Below are 17,259 nucleotides of genomic sequence, written 5' to 3'. Positions count from 1 at the left end.
AGTCTCGTGGAAACATTTGGATGTAAGGAAATTATTTTGAATTTTTCAAATTAATTTGTAATGTCATCTATTCTCCTAACAATATAATTATGGTATATCTTGTACCACACCTGTGGGATTTTTGAAGACCATAGAGTAGATGATTTAAAATACAACTTAGTCTAAGAGCTGCATTTTTGTCTTGTGCACTAAATTAAAAATGCATGGCTGAAATCTTATGCCACTAAAGATAGAACTTCAGACGTTAATCACATCTACAGAGACGCAGTGAGTGAGCTGTCTTTTTATGACCATGGGAGAGATTAGAGTGGACAATGTAGAAAACTGGATAGGAAATTACTACATTAGCCAATTTGAGCCCTGACAGTTGGCTCTCCGTCTGTCAGTCTGTGGAGTGGGGAGAGGGTAGAAGAATCACATGCCTCAAAGAATCCACCTATATTTTCTTATCGTACACTACAGATGTGAGAAAGAAAATCGATTCTAGGATCTCGGTGTCACCTGTCTCATGTTGAATCTTAGTGTGTCTCAGGATATTTCTGTAATATATATAAAATGGTAGCTCCTAAGGAATGTTCTGTTGAGTCATGAGGGTGGAGCGCTCCATAACATGTAATGCAATGGCTGTCTTAGTTACTGTTACATAGGAACACAGGAATGTACAGGATCAGAAAATACTATTGCAGTTCATCAGGCCAGTTCCAAAGTTCAAAAATATGTTTTGTCTTGCATCTCTCAATTGTTTGTTTATTTTGACCAAAAAAACTATCGAGCTTCTACTCTGGGCTGTCTCTCTGGGCAATCAGTCCATGCGTTCAGTACCCCCTGTGTAAAACAGTTTCATTTTAATTGTGTTCACCTTCCCTCTTCTACGTTTGAATCCATGTCCCCAGATTGTAGTGTTCAAGGGCCCAGTTTATTCCATGAGTGAGAAAGATTTGATTAATCATGAGTTATGAAGTTTCCTTCACATGTACTGACTTGGGTACACCGCTGTGTATTCTGTATACATTACTTATATGGGTCACTAATAACCACACTCAAATTTATAACAACTTACATTTATATAGCATCTCTAACATAGAAAAACAGCCCAAGTTGCTTCACAGAAGCATAAGGAAAAATATTGAATGCCAAGCCAAAGATGATGATATTAGGAGGGGTGACCAAAAGCTTGGTTAAATGCGGTGTTACCACTCCTCCTCCTCCCAGTTCCACATTCAGGTATTTAAAAATGAAACTTATCCTTTTGGTGATGCCTCCTGCAGTTCCTTTTAAAGCCCACTTGTTAGGCCGCACGTAGACCTGAATGCAGTAGGCTCAACATCTGCGTCCAGGGCAGCTCAATTTCGGGAAGGGGCCTAACACCTGTTTCAGGCATGGGTCCTGGATATCTATACGGAAGCCTTTACCAATATGCTGGAGGGCGCATTTCCGGCGCAAAATGTGCATAGGCGTGCCGGCTGCCCTATTGAACATTGATCTGCCTGAATTTGTGGGCCCACAAGCCCAAGACTACCCATGAGCAACACAACGGGCGATCTACCCATTCAATAGAAGTTAGTGATTATGAAATAGAAGTCATTCTTGTAGGATGTGCACACTATTTTTAAAAAAAACTGAGATTCCACAAACAACACAAAAGCATTTGTAATTTTTGGCATTTCCTCCAAAAGCACTTGGTCAGTAATCAGCAGAGTGACATGCAAGAATATCCAACTGGAGCTATTGGTATTAAAATGCTTATAACGCAGAGAAAGAAACAAAGTGCCATTTTTCAATACAGGCACGATGCACAGTGAACTTGGTAATGCATTATCCTTAGCTTACAAGAAAAATTCAACATAAAAGTCCAGTTAGATAGTCTTGGCATGTGCACTACTTTGATAAGGCAGAGTAAAACAGCACTTTATCTACCAGGCTTAGCCAGTACCAACTGTTCTAGATTCTAGCTTCCTATTTCCCAGAGCAAAACATCCCAGAGTTTACAAAACTGTATCGAGTGCTTAAACAATGAAATTTGATTCAGATTGGACTAAATTTACCTAACATTTTATGTAGCAAGTATTTAGTAATATTTGTTTCTATAATCGGGTGATTTATAAGCCAGAGAGCTAGATAAGTAAAAATAGAAGCAAAAATTGATCTAGTTCTTTAAAACAACAGTTTTTCAAATGAAATGCACCAGCTTCAATTACAAATTTCCTGCCTTGTCTAATGCCATTATCCATGTATTTTTCTTGGCAGCAGTTCAGTTGCTGAACCTATGTTCCCCGATGGAAGTAGTTTCTTGCAAGTGAAAGTAACAGTGAAAATGTTGAGTTGAATTTGTAATTCTTTCCCAGGCCAAGAACTCTTGTGGGCATTACTTCATTTCCAATAAACTTTTACTGCTGAAATATAACTAGTAAAATTAACCCATTGTCTTCATGTTAAAGTGTTTGTGAAACTTTATTTTTTGGGAAGAAGAGAAAGCTGTTTCATCATAAAGAAAAAAATAAGTTGCATTTATATAATACTTTATCACGCCTCTGAGGAATATCCCAAAACATTTCACATATAATGAATTTCCATCACTGTTAGTATGTAGGTAAAAAGTGCTGCAATTTTAGGCATAACAATGTTTGCTAAACAGCGGATGAATGACCAGTTAGTCTATTTTTGGTGGTGTTGGTTGAGGGAAGAATTACAGAAGAACTCCCTGTTCTTCTTAAGTAATGCCATGGGATTTTTAATGCCCACTTGTACCACAGAACAGGCAGATGGAATCTTTGCTTTAACTTCTCATTTCAAGGATGGCACTTCTGATGATGCAGTACTCCTCCAATACTGCATTCAGAGGTGCCAGAAGTATCAGTGCACCAGTAATATTTGGCTTCCATGTTTCAAACTACTCTTGTAGGTGAGTCCTACATCCCAGAGATCTAGGTAAATTTAAAGCATGCCCAAGACATTAATAGAGAATCCTCTTCAGTTTATTTCGGCTACTGGTTTTATCACATTATCTCACTTGATCCTCCTTGTCTTCAGAAAGCAGCAGAATAACACTACACTGGTCTTTAACTTCCACTTTTTCAATAAATTTGTTTGGTAGTTAAAGTTTAAGAAAAGTAGCAGTAACACAACACATACTTTTACAGTAGTTTTTAAGTTTAGCTGCTCCTTATTTAGTAGAAAATAAACAGTTCGCAACTGCTGTGCTAAACTATAAGTAATAGTCTTATGTAATAATACTTTTCCTTTTCTTACTGTATAAACTGGCCTGACCGTATTTTTTTGGAGATTTTAGCCAGGCACACTTTTTTTTGAACAAAAGGGACAAGGTAAATAAGCACTTTTCAAAACAAAGGGTCCAGGACCCCTCAAATTTAAGCAACTGTCTGTTAACTTCAAAAAAAGCTATCACTTGACTGAGAGGGGGTTTATTAGTTGCCTAAAATTAACTTGTAACTTAAATCCATACCTGAGCTAAGGCAAGTGCTTTTCTGAGTATTTAGTTATACAAGATGAATTGATAATTCAGAAGGAGTGGGTAGCACTGCAACGGTCAACACATCAGAAACTTGCCAATTAACGAAAAATAACAGACTGCTTTAATTCAATTTTAGCACCTTGGTGAAAGACAAAAGTGGTATTGTCCGCAATAAAATATTCCTTGAATTAGTGTTTTAAATTGTCATTGTTCATATGTGGCCAAATGGAGCTTCATGGTACACAACTAAGTGGTCCACAAAGACAGTCTTGTCCTATAAGTAACTCCTATATTAGGGTATAAATAGATGGATGGACATGCAATTTATAATGGATATTTTGTGGCTGATTTTAACTTTCGAAAGTGGCGGAAAACGGGCAGTAATGGCTCTTTATACACCCCACCGATTTCCCTTTCCATTTTAGTCAATGGAAAGAGAAATTTGGGAGGGAGGGAAGGGTATATAACAGGCAGCCAATCCGCTACTACCCGTTATCCACTATCACTGTAAGTTAAAATCAGCCCTTTTGTCTTTAAACAAGCTAAAGAAAGTAACAGTCTATTACAGAGTATACACTGAACATCCTGTTTATTACGCATGCTGGAGACATTATAAAAATGCTAAAATTCACATCCAGTTTTCCTATTAATTACTCATTAATAATTTTCTGGAACGTTACCAGTTGAATTAATCATAAGCAGATACAGTTTGGTTTAAATGATTAAAACCTAGAATGGATGAAATACTGTAACTCAAACATACATGTACAATTTAGAATTTTTAAAGTTGATAAATACAGTACTTCGCACATACAAAAAAGTTGTTAGCATTTTCCTGTTGTGTTATTACCTCTCAAACTGTGGCACAGACTATATGGGTCAGAGGGTGGTCATGGAGCTACAATGCTGTTTCCTTGAGTCTCATGTTTGTTCCTTTTTCAAGTCTAAAGCTCATCACCTCCTGAAATGCATTTCCTGAAAATAACAGTACTATATTTATTGTCTTTCTGGTGTACAGAATCCACAAGTTTAGATTTTTATTTCTAAGCATTTTGAACAGTTTACATATGTCCAGAATCTTGAGATTGAAGAAAATTGGATTTTAAAATTATTAAACAAATATAGTCACATGGTTCTCAGCAATTTTGTTTATCTTGTAAATAATAACTACTTTTATATTTTTCTCCTTTTTACATCCCATGAATTGATCAGTATCAGTGTATCAAAAAACTTCTACAATTAAATTACTTTTTAATATATATTCCTTTCGTTCATTATGTCTGGAATACAGTAACATTTCAACATTTGCTTTAGAAATATACATACTTTATTGTATAAAATTAAGTTGACGTAGCTTAGTTATTAGACATTCTATAATCACTTACTTTTCCACATATCAACTGACAACTTCAGCTGGTCCAAAGAATCATCAAAAGGCTCAGGTTTAGTCTCGTCTTCTGGATCTCTGAATGGTTCAAAGTAGGGATGGCTCAGAGCTTCTGCAGCCGATAAACGTTTGTCTGCATCCAACACTAACATTTTCTCCAGGAGGTCCACAGCTGAGGTAAGTCATTGATATTTAAAAAAAGGAGAGAACTTTCAACTGTTCTGCATCCAAAAGTTCACAATCAAATACCTTTATGAAGCTTTCCTTTACATTTCTGTTAATCTATATTCTTCTACAGAAAGAAGTCAGCTCCGTAGAAGTAAAATGTCTTGACATTCCTCAGCATCAATCTCACAATAGTGTTTTATTAATTGCAGTGGGTTCAATTCATTTCTTCATTCTGAGAAGTGTTGAATAAAATGGTATTTTGGGGAGGGAAGGGTGCAAAAAGAGTGGTTCTTATACATCATGAGATTTTGCACCTTTGGTAGCTAATTTTTTCACTTGAAGATGGCAGGATTAAAGAGCTTTTTAAAAAAAAACAATAATTTCAAAACTCATCTACTCCAAACATTAAATGCACATTAAAATTCATGAATAAAAACTGATAGTTGGATTGGCCACATAAAACTAGGTTAGAAATCCTAGCAAATTTGGTTGGTTGAGTTAAGCTTACTAACTTGGAAATGCTTAGGGCCTCGCTCCACTCGTATAAGTGCGGCAGAGCAGAATCCCTGTCCGTCCTCCCCCAAAGTGAGATACCCCATCCCAATTTTGGGGATGTAGTCATTTGCCTAGCCTTTGGTGCCTGTAAGTGCACCTCCGTGGCAACCGTCCTGGCCCGAGCTGATCTGCCCTTCTGATGGAGAGCAGAGTCTTCCCTTAGCCCGATGGGCCTAGGAATTTTTTTTTAATCTTCAGCTCCTACTGGAATCACTCAATGTTAGAGAAGGTAATCACCCTTCCAGGATTGATAACCTTACTGTAAAAAGAACTCGTGCCAAGTCTCAACTGGTTTGTTCCACTGAGATCTTTCAAAGCCATAAAACAATGAATTTCCTGAGGAAGCCCCCAGGGAAGCTTAGAAACTCCCCATGACAATGCATCCTTGATATACTGGGGTTGGTGAAAGATCTGCCCACGGTACCCTAGCCTGGAATTTATGGCCTGGTCTAAATGTAGGATCCCAGCCATAAATGGGACTTTATGTTTGGATTAAACTGAGGTTTGTTTTATGTTTAACTTAAAAATACAGGAAAAATTAATTCACTAGAAATGTGCTGTTCCACTAACTTTTTTCGGATGTTGGGGGGAGAGAAAGTATCATATTGAATATCCTGTGAGAAGTACTATCCCATGTGATAGGGAGGTTTCATCATTTGGAACAGAATCATAGTGATAAGATTTTCATGTTTAAGCTTTCTGCAGTTGGACACTCAAAATTTTTTTAAAGTGTAAAATTGATTAACAAAAGTTTAACTGTTTAATCCAGGGTTTTAAAGACAGATATAAAGACTGATTTACAGCACTGCTTTCTGGAGAGACTGACATTTTAGGTCTGATAGAGCTCATGATTTGTCATAATCTAATGTCCACCATGGGTTAAGTCAAGAACTGCCTGTTTGACATAACATCCATTTGTTTCTGCTCATCAGTCTGGAGCTATTCTATAGCTCAGTACTGGGTCGGTGAATGAATGGATTTCTGCTCAGCTGACATTCAGGAACAGAAAGGATGCTGATTTCTAATTTGTGTTCTGTACCTCCATGTGCATCCACAAGTGACTCCCCAACAAAGAAAAGGATACCACTAATAAGAATGGATGGTCCAACTAAACTAATAACATATGGTAAACAAACAGTAGCTTAAATTACAATTGTCAGATCAGGTTGAAGGAAGCAATCAATATCATTTGGCATTCACGGGCCATGGAATGCTTCATTCTATGCCTGTATTCCAGGGTCAACACAACACGTACCGAAGCTCAAAACCGGGCCAATCAGTTAGAGACACCATGACTAATGATCACGTGCATCCTGGTCTCGTGAACATTTCATTTAGCCAAGCTCAGGAGCAGACCCATCAGAAGATACAACAGCCAATTCACCCCTGGCTGTCTGAAAAATTAACAATGAGAAATTGAGCTAAAAGTTATGAAGCAACTCCTTCAAATAATGAAATAGGGCCTGCAAACTCTAGCACTGTACATACATGTCAAATACTCTCCTGCTCTTGATGCAGAAGGAGCATGTGCCAGTGTAAGTGCTCCCTGAATGTAATTCAGAGTTTCCATTTGACCTGAAATATCAGTCTTCACTCTGAATAAACAAGTGGGAGTTTATTTTTCTCAACTTGAGGTGCAAAACATAAATAGATAAATTATTTCCGTTAAAACAAAATTTTAAAAACGTTTTGTCAAAAAAACATTAGAAATGAATACAAGTAACAAACTAAATTCAGTAAAGGTTGATAATTCTACAAAAAACAATTCCTCTGCAGTTGTGGCATTGGACTGTTTGGAATGTCAGGAATGTTCTGAGGAGCTGCCCGAGGTCACAGTAGTTACAAGGATAAATTGAAACACACAGATCTGAGCCACATGAGGCAGATTGATGCCAAAGATGAATAACCAGCAGATTAATGCAAAACTTATTTCTTTTTTGATCTTAAAGTGCATAAAACTTGTAAAACATCCTCAAGAAAATTGTGAATTCTCAGAGTACTCAATGCCCATATGAGAAGGATATTGCTTTTTGTGTGATGTGCCATTGGTTGCTCCCTCTTGGCTATGTTTTGATTTTAACATCAACAGTCTGCTATTTGAAAAAGTCAAGTGGGATAAGGATGAGGGGTTAAAAGAACTGTTATTTTCACAACAGTTTTAAAGACTGAATTTTATGGGATGTCTGCAGTTTTGCCTCTAGTGTTACTATTTTTGTTGGTGTAATACTTTTTTGGACAGAATATCAAACATTACATCTATCTATTTGTCCCAATATGATGTAACAGTACATCAGCAGGTGCATTCGGATTTGTATCCTACATGCCACAGTCGCCGTGATCACCCCCCGAAGCTGGCTCCAACCCTTCTCACGGGACTTATTTAAGGGCTGCTGCCGGCGAGGCTGGAGGCCCAAAATTGATTTTTCCTGTTGGGCGATCTACCTCTGGAGGAGTGACAGGCACTGGTAGCTTGCCGCAAATATGTAGATGAAGCCCGAGGACCAATTCCTGGCGATCCTTGGGCCTCCCTGTTTGGGTGCACACTGCCACGTGGGAGATTACTAGAGAAAATTAAGGGGTATGGAATTAGGGGAGGAGAGAAAACTGGATTAAAAATTAAATGGTGTCAGCTTTGGATCAGTGGTAGCACTCTTCCTTCTGAGTCAGAAGTTTGAGGGTTCAAGCCCCACGCCAGAGACTTGAGCACATAATCTAGGCTGACACTTCTGTGCAGTACTGAGGAAGTGCTGCACTGTTGGAGGTGCCGTCTTTCGGATGGGACGTCAAACTGAGATCCAGTCTGCCCTTTCAGGTGGATGTAAAAGATACCACAGCATTATCCAAAGACAAGCAGGGGAATTTTCGCAGTGCCTTGGCCAATATTTATCCCTCAACCAACAAATAATCTCTTCATTTATTTATTTGCTGTTTGTGGGACCTTGCGGCATGCAAATTGGCTGCTGCATTTCCGTTTTACAACAGTGACTACGTTTAAAAGTACTTCTTTGGCTGTAAGGCACTTTGGGGTGTACTGAGGTCATGAAAGGCACTATATAAATACAAGTTCTTTCTATCTTAACAGTATAAGCTTAGGTAGGAAGTTTTATTCACTATATAATTTGTATTCAGATAAAACTACATTAGAATATTAGTACATTAAGCTGAAGTCATGCTGCCACTTTTTGAAAGGCAGTTTTGGGTGCATAACGTAACTCCAGAATGAAAGCAGTAAATGCTGGAAATACACAGGAAGTCTGTTCACATTTGAAAAGGGAAACGGCAGGTTAAAGTTAATCTATTTTTTCTCTTTTAGATGCTGACAGATCGGTTCTGTATTTCTAGCATTTTATGTTTTATTTCGGCTTTCCAACATTTGTAGTTTTTTTTAGTATAACCCTGCCATCAGTTCCCAGGCTGACTCACGAATATGTTAAAGCCAACTGGTGTAAGACCTACCCCAGGAAGCCGTTTCACAACAATTGGACTTCCTACCAGGTGAAGGAGCTCTCCAGTTTAGTATGAAGCCATTGGATCTCCTGGGTATTTTAGAAACTTAGTATTGAATTTCTTTAATGTTATGTGAAGCAGACACTGCTGCAATTCAGGGGTGAGAACTCCTAATTTTGTTGAAAACCCTCATCCTTGCCTTTGTCATCTCCACATTTGATTACTCCAGTGTTCTTCTGGCCGGCTTACCATACTCCATCTCTCCCAATTTCAGCTCATCCAAATCTCTGCTGCTGTATCCTATGCTGCACCGTCACCTTTGTCCATCACCCCTGTTCCAGACCCCCAGCACCTCAAATTTAAAATTCTAATTTTTCTGTTTAAATCTCTCCATGGGCTCACTGTTCCCTATCTCTGTAATATCGTCTAGCCCTACATCCCTCCCCAAACCCTTAATGCCTCTTATGCATGCCATCTCCCTTTGTCCTACCATTTGCTGTGCATTAAGGTGCTTGGCCTCACACTTTGGTATTCCTTCCCCAAAACCCTCCACATCTCCAACCTCCTTAAAGGCTCTCCTTAAAATCCACCTTTTGATCAAGCTTTTGTTCACCCCTCCTAATCTCTCCTGCATTGGCTTGTGTAGTTTGTTCCTCATGCCTCTCTGAAGCATGTTGTGAGGTTTCTTCTACGTTAAAAGAGCTAGATAAATGCAAGCTGTTTGTATGTATAAGTTATACACATACACAACATATTTTATATATTAAAAATATGCACTTAAATGAGGTTGGTAAAGACAGAGAATGAACCTCTAACAGAGTGAACTGCTAACAGAGGAATTTCAACTGGGTATTTGGAGTGTGTGGGAATTAGGTGCAGAGGGGGAAGGAGATGCTAAGCAATTTAAACCAAGGGACTAAAACTAATCTATCAACTTTTAAAACTTAAATAAAAAATACATCAAATTTTTTTTTAAAGACTATGTAATTAATAATTATTTTGAAATCAAGCTAAATCCATTTACTAAATATAATTAGATCTCAAGTGATTCTATTAGTCCTAGAAATAAACTGATTAAATAAATAAAAACTAGAGATGGCAATACAGGCTGTGTCGGGGACTGTAATATGTGGGAGTTTGTGGATAACGAGACTGTCCCAGTTTGCCAGATCTGCAGTAACTGTCTCTGGCTTGAGACACTGCGACTCAACTGTTTGAGCTGGAGTGCGAGTTAGAGACACTCCGACACGTAAGGGAGGTGGAGGTAGAGAAGGAGGTCCCACAGACATTGGTCCTATCCAACGGATACAAGGTACTTGATGCCTGTGAGGATAAGGATGAAGGCTGCAGGGAGGATGCCCAGAATGCTAACCATGGCACCATGGAGCATGACGCAGTCCAGGAGAGGGAGGATCAGAATAGAAAGGTTGTAGTCATAGAGGATTCTATAATCAGTGGGATAGATAGCATCCTGTGCAGTCACGACCAAGAGTCCAGGAGGTTGTGTTGCCTAGCTGGTGCAAGGGTAAAGAACATCTCTGAGTAACTGGAGAGGAACTTGGAAAGGGAGGGGGAGGATCCAGTTGTCTTGGTCCATATCAGCACCAATGACATAAGGAAGAACAAGGAGGACGCCCTGCTAAGTGAATATCAAAAGCTAGGAATTAAGTTTATATAAAAAAAACAGGACTTCATGGGTGGTAATCTCAGGTTTACTACCCGAGCCATGTGCAAATTGGCATAAGGATAGGCAGATCAGAAAGGTGAATGTGTGGCTGGAAGACTGGTGTGGGAAGGAGGGGTTCCATTTCATGGACACTGGCACTAGTACTGGGACAGGAAGGGGCTGTACTGCTGGGACGGGTTCCACCTGAACTGGAATGGGACCAGAGTCCTAGCGGAAAGGATAAATGGGGTGGAGCATAAGGCTTTAAACTAGCAAAATGAGGGGAGGGATCTAGAGGCAATAAAAAAAAAGCTTAAAGATAAAAGAAACAGGAGATGAGTGTAAAGGTCTGACCAGAGTAAGGAATAAAGATAACAAATGGTCAAGGAACAAATACAGTTATAAAACAGAAGTATAAAAGGACTGTTAAAAATAAAGTAAAAGGAACTATTAAAGATGAATTAAATTGCCTGTACAGCAATGCACACAGTATCCAAAATAAAACGTGGAACTGGAGGCAATAATCCGTGGTGAAGAACCAGATGTAGTAGGAATAATTGAAATATAGCTACGTAAAGAACAGGGCTGGCAACTAAATATTGCAGGCTATAACATAATCAGAAAGGATAGAGAAGGAAGAAGGGGGGTGGAGTAGCTGTACGAATTAGGGATAACATAATGGCAGTAGGAAAAAGGGACAGAAGGATAGAAACAGAATCCATATGGATTGAAATAAAAGATAAGGAACCGATCATGCTAATAGGGGTATACTATAGACCATCTCATAGTGGAAAGGAGGTGGAGGAAGAAATATGTAAGCAAATATGTGAAATGTGTAAAGGACATAGTTAAAATCTCCCATGATGATTACACTATCCCCAAATAAACTGGCAAGAAGAGGTAAGTAAAGGGGTACAGGGAATGGAGTTTTTACAATGTGTGCAGGACTCCTTCCTTACCCAGTATGTAAAAAGCTCAACAAGAGAGGAAACACTGCTGGATCTCGTAATGGGAAATGAACCAGAACAAATAAGAGAAGCAAGCATAGGGGAACATAACGATCACAATATAATAAGGTTTAAGATAAAGATTGAGAAGGACATAAGTAAGACAAAGACCAAAGTAATACATTGGAAAAAAGCTGATTTTCAGGGGTTGAAAATGGAACTAAGGAAAATAAACTGGAAAAATTTACTGATAAAGAAATGGAACAGCAGTGGGAAACATTTAAAACGGTGATCAATAGAATCCAGGAGAAATATATCCTACTAAAAAGTAAGAACAAACTAGCCAGTAATGATACACTATGGTTAGGAAAGAAGTTTTGAAAAATACAATTAGGAAGGCAAAGAGAATCCTCAAAATTAAAAAGAAATAGTAAAATATTCTACAGACACATAAATAACAAGAAAAGTCAGGATAGGGATAGGGCCACTAAGGGATAGACACAATAAACTCACAGGTAATGATAGCAAAATGGTAGAAATATTACATAATTACTTTGCCTCAGTATTTACCAGGGAGACTAACTTGGTGAGCATGACATTAGAAGAGATCAAAAAAGATATAAAGACATTTCAGATCGAAAGGGGGGAGATAATCACACATAGAGAGGATAAAACCCCTGGTCTAGATGGATTGTAAATGTGCATATAAAAAGTTAGGGAAGAGATAGCAGAGGCACGATTACATATATATATAAAAATTCATTAGAAAAGTAAATAGTGCCAGAGGACTGGCGGACAGCTAATGTGATTCCTGTATTTAAAAAGGGAGATAGAACCAGTCCAGGGAACTATACACCAATTAAATTAACGTCGGTGGTAGGAAAGGTAATGGAATCCTTACTCAACGATGTAGTGGAAAAACATCTAGAAACTGAAAATTTAATAAAGAATAGCCAGCATGGATTTCAAAAGGGAAGGTCATGCTTGACCAACCTTATTGAATTCTTCAAAGCAACAGAAAGGGGAAACAAGGATAATGCAGTAGATATAATATATTTGGATTTTCAAAAAGTCTTCGATAAGGTACCGCATGACTAAGGTCAGAGCATGTGGAGTCAAGGGACAAGTAGCAGAATGAATAGCAAGCTGGCTACAAAACAAAGTAGGAGTTAAAGGTAGTTACTCAGACTGGAAAAAGGTGGAAAGTGGCATTCCACAAGGATTGGTCACTACATAAACGATTTGGACTTGGGAATCGGAAGTACAATTTCAAAATTTGGGGATGACACCAAATTGGGGGATATAGTTAATACCGAGGAGGACTTCGACAAAATAGAGGAAAACATTAATAAACTTGCAGAATTGGCGTGTAATTGGCAAATGAATTTCAATACAGATGAGTGTGAGGTATTACATTTTGGTAGGAGGAATAAGGGGGCCACATACTGCTTGGATAATAAGAGTCTAAATGGGGTAGAGAAGCAGAGAGATCTAAGGGTACAGATACACCAATCACTAAAAGTAGTGATGCAGGTTAATAAGGCAATAAAAAAAGCAAACCAAGCACTGGGATTCATTTCTAGAGGGATAGAATTGAAAAGCAGAGAAATTAAACTTGTTTGGACATTGGTTAGACCACATTTGGAGTTCTGTGAACAGTTCTGGTCTCCATATTATAAGAAGGATATAGAGGCACTGGAGAAGGTGCAAAAAAGATTTACTGGGACGATACCACAACTGAGAGGTTATACCTATCATGAAAGATTGAGCATGCTGGGGCTCTAGAAAAGACTGAGGGGTGACCTGATAGAGGTCTTTAAGAGTATGAAAGGGTTTGATAAGGTAGACATGGAGAAGATGTTTCTACTTTCAGGGGAGACCAGAACAAGGGGCCCTAAATATAAGGTAACTGCTTTACCCAGAAAGTGGTTAGAATGTGGAACTGACTAGCACAAGGACGAGTTGAGTCAACTAGCATAGATGCATTTAAGGGGAAGCTAGATAAACACACGAGGGAGAAAGGAATAGAAGGATATGCTAATAGGGTTAGATGAAGTAGAGTCATGTGGAACATGAACACTGGCATGGACTTATTGGGCCGAATGGCCTGTTTCTGTGCTGTACATATATGTGTATTATAATCTATGTAATATATATCCCTGTGTTCCAAGTATCAGCTTGGCTCAGTTGGTAACACTCTTGCCTCTGAATCAGAAAGTTGCGGGTTCCAGTCCCATTCTAGAACTTGAACTCCTAATCTAGGCTGACACTTGAGTGCAGCACTGAGAAAATGCAGCAAAGTTGAGGGTGATCAAATCTCTGATAAAACAGTGTCTGTTCATGTGGTGTAAAAGATCCCACTATTTGAAGAGGAGCAGCAAGTTCTCAGTGTGTCTGGCCAAGAATTATTCTTCAACCAACACCACCAAATTAGATTAACTGTTTGTTTACCTCAAATACTATTTGTGAACCTTGTGTGCAAATTGCCTGCTGCATTTGCCTATGTAACAATAGTGACTACCGTTCAAAAGTAATTCTTTAACTATGAAGTGCTTTGGGATGCCTACGGTCATGAAAGGCACTACATAAATGCAAGTTCTTTATCTTTTTCTTCACTTCTGTCTAACCTCGAGTCTGATTTTTCTAACTTTTTATCTCTGTGGTTTAGTGTCTATCACAAGGACTGAAAGTTCTTCTCTAATTCCATTTGCCACTGTTACAAATTTCAGGTCTGCTCTAGATATTCTCAGGTTCAGTATCATTGTTCTGTCCCATAAGCAGATCCTGTGCCCCTTATGATCAGGAGTTTACCTTTACTGTCCAATAACTAGTCAGACAATAGTGTGACTCAGGACTATAACAATAAAGCCCCATATTAAATTAATTGGATACTGTTATCTTGCACATGTCCCTAAGTGCACTTCTCCTGTCTTCAAAAGTTAGACTGATTCACACATTAATGAGATGAGGTCGAATGCTAGTCGTCAAACTGGTTTATTTTACGACTGTTAAGAGTAATATATATATTAAATCTCACCTTACTTCAGCTTAATTTCAGTAATCCTTTTTAAGGAATAGACAATACAAAATATGCTACACTCTCCCTGATAGTGAGCTAAATATTCACCTTTTCTGGTCGGGACTCTCTCTGAATCTAGTCAGCTCCATGTTAAGGAAGGCGGCTTTTAGACACTGTGTCTCTCTCAGCAGGCCTCATGGGATCAACTCCAAATCATGTGTTCTCTTTCTTTGTCCCTTGTGGACAGGAAGCCAGCAGTTTGACATCTGACTCTCTGTCTGGGGGTTGGCCACTTATGCTACCCATCAAACTAGTTACTATGCCCTCCCCCCCCCCCCCCCCCCCAAACACAATATTGGTCCCAGTAAGACAACCTCATGCTGTGTACACATGGAATACAGGAGAAATGCCCAAAGAATTGCCTGAAATGTGTCCTCAAAATGGAGTCAGTATTCAGATTGAATGCAAGGGAAGGAAAAGTCTAATGCTAATTAAACCATGGAGGCTTATACAAACAAAACATTCCTTACCAGGGATAGAAAACAAGCCATGAAGACCACAGGCCCACAGACAGCTTGTTAAGAGGGAAACCAGAAGGGCTGAATTCTTCTAACGTCACTCAGATCGGTCAATAGAATTGAGGAGGTTTCTTTGCAAAGTGAGGATATATAAGCTAGTTATTTTGATTCTAAAGTTCAGTTTTCATTCTTCAGTCCTTAGCTGTTAGTTTAGTTCTAGTTTTTTTAGTGTTCTTTGTTGTGGAAGGAGTAGGAGTTCTGCATCTAGTATATGTGGAAAGGGTGTTTCTGTAAAGTCGGAAAATGCATCTCCAATGCGGCTACCAAAGTGGAAGGTGAACTTACCCAGGAGCACATGATCCAGGAGGAACGGATAGCACTTCTACAGATAGAGGTAGATATCCTGAGAGGGGTCAACAGGTCCCACTCCCGTTGCACCACTGCACCATGTGGTTAGGGCTTATCACTTCCACTGATCTGCAGAAGAAGGGTGATTCCTTGAAAGCCCCTATCCACTTGCTCTGCCAATCTGTCCAAGGCGGACATCAATCTATCTAACGTGGAGCAGATGTTTGAGCCCAGAGTCTGCACAGCAGCCGTTTGAACTACCTCCAAATTTCAAAGCGTGCAAACATGGACTCCCTTAATGGCTCGGCTGCAGCGTCCCTGGAAGTGGCCACACTCTCCAAGGTATACTGCAAAGTGCTGATGTCATGAGAGATGACACCACGCAGGCTGGAAGCGGACTCATCCATACTTTCAGCCATGGTGATGAAACTCCTTGGCAGGACTTACTATAGTGCGTACAACTACTTTTGTGAGGCAAGCAGTTTTCTTCTTATTGCTAGGCTCCTTAAGTCCTCCTCTCTGTCCTCCTCAGCAGAGCTCTAGTGAGCTCTGTCCTGGGCTGTCCCTGCCACCAGTATCTGCTCCTGCATACGAGTGCTAGGTGCATCACCATGTGCAGACCCCTCTACCTCACTCTCTAACCCAGCCACTGTGCAAATGTCAGTGCTGGTGATTGGGAGTGATGGAGTTTGTGACGATGCATCCTCAAAGATTCTCCTCCTCGGAGGTGTCTTCTTTGGAGGGCTCTGGCTGTTGAGAAGGACCTAGAGAAAAGGGAGGAGAACTACTATGGCATTGGGAGGCTGCAGTTGCAGAAGACATGTATCACTGTAATTTGATGTAGTCAAGCTGGCTGAATGTGCTTAATGAAGGGGTACAAGTAATTGTCAGAGACCCTGTTCAATTAAATCCAAAGCCTTGAAATGCCCGCTGCGCAGAGTTCTGGCAGGCCCATAAAATTCTATACCTTGCTGCTCGAGCTTGCTGATCCTCCCCCATTCTTTCTCCCCTCACAATTATTGTGTGCTATTTTGTCCTGCAGAAAGAGAGGACGAGTTAGTGAGTGGCTACTGAAAAGGAGTGCAGATGTATGGGGCTTATGTTGGTACTGCTTCTTCTCCCTCTCAGCAAATGCAAGCAGGATGAGGAGATGTTGAATGGGATGCAAGTGTGTTGAGTGTGAAGTGAGGAAGAAATGCTGAGAGAAGTTGGTGATTGTACAAAGGGTATCAAGTGAGAGGAGAATGCTGCTAGTAGCTGGTGTGAAGGGAGCAAGGAAGCAGTGAGTGTGTGTTTGTATTGAGGATGAGAGGTGGTGTAGTGTGGCCTCGTGCTACTGGATGGTGAAGGAAGTGATGGAGGCAATGGAATTTTTGAGTGGTGGGGGAGAGGTTGAAGGCCTGCTGCCATCAATTCCCTCTGTGCCCTCACCTCTTCCATAAGCACCACCAGAGAGGCTTCTGAAAACCCAGGAACTTGTCTGTGACTCATTTCTCAGGTGATTCTTCTTCCAGTGCCCTGGAAACAAAAGAAGCCCGATGGAAATGCAACCTTGCTTTAAGCTTTGCATTCCCACTTTAAATAGGCCTTTAGCTGACCCACCGGAAATTGCACCCAGGTGGGCGGGTTTCCGGTTGGGTCAGTTTTTGGCTGCAAGGATGAATTTTAAACTGAAACCAAAACTCACTTGCTAAAAAGTAACCCAGAGTTAAAATCGGGGCCTCTGTCTCTA

The 17,259-nt window shown here is 39.7% G+C and overlaps 1 protein-coding gene across 1 annotated transcript in view; it reads right to left on the bottom strand.

Annotated features, from left to right (window-relative positions):
• Positions 1 to 2,449: 2,449 nt before the first annotated feature.
• The window catches only part of LOC137344464 (mitogen-activated protein kinase 13-like), a 53,646-nt gene continuing 38,836 nt past the window's right edge, over positions 2,450 to 17,259 (bottom strand). The window contains exons 11-12 of the mRNA XM_068007445.1: positions 4,858 to 5,031; positions 2,450 to 4,447 (exon numbers count right to left, since the gene is read on the bottom strand). Coding sequence (XP_067863546.1) covers positions 4,371 to 4,447; positions 4,858 to 5,031 — 251 coding nt within the window. The 3' untranslated portion in view covers positions 2,450 to 4,370. The remainder of the gene's footprint in view (positions 4,448 to 4,857; positions 5,032 to 17,259) is intronic.

This window comes from Heptranchias perlo, chromosome 27, assembly GCF_035084215.1.
Source record: "Heptranchias perlo isolate sHepPer1 chromosome 27, sHepPer1.hap1, whole genome shotgun sequence".
Lineage (NCBI taxonomy): Eukaryota > Metazoa > Chordata > Chondrichthyes > Hexanchiformes > Hexanchidae > Heptranchias > Heptranchias perlo.
This window is presented reverse-complemented; position numbering and strand designations above follow the sequence as displayed.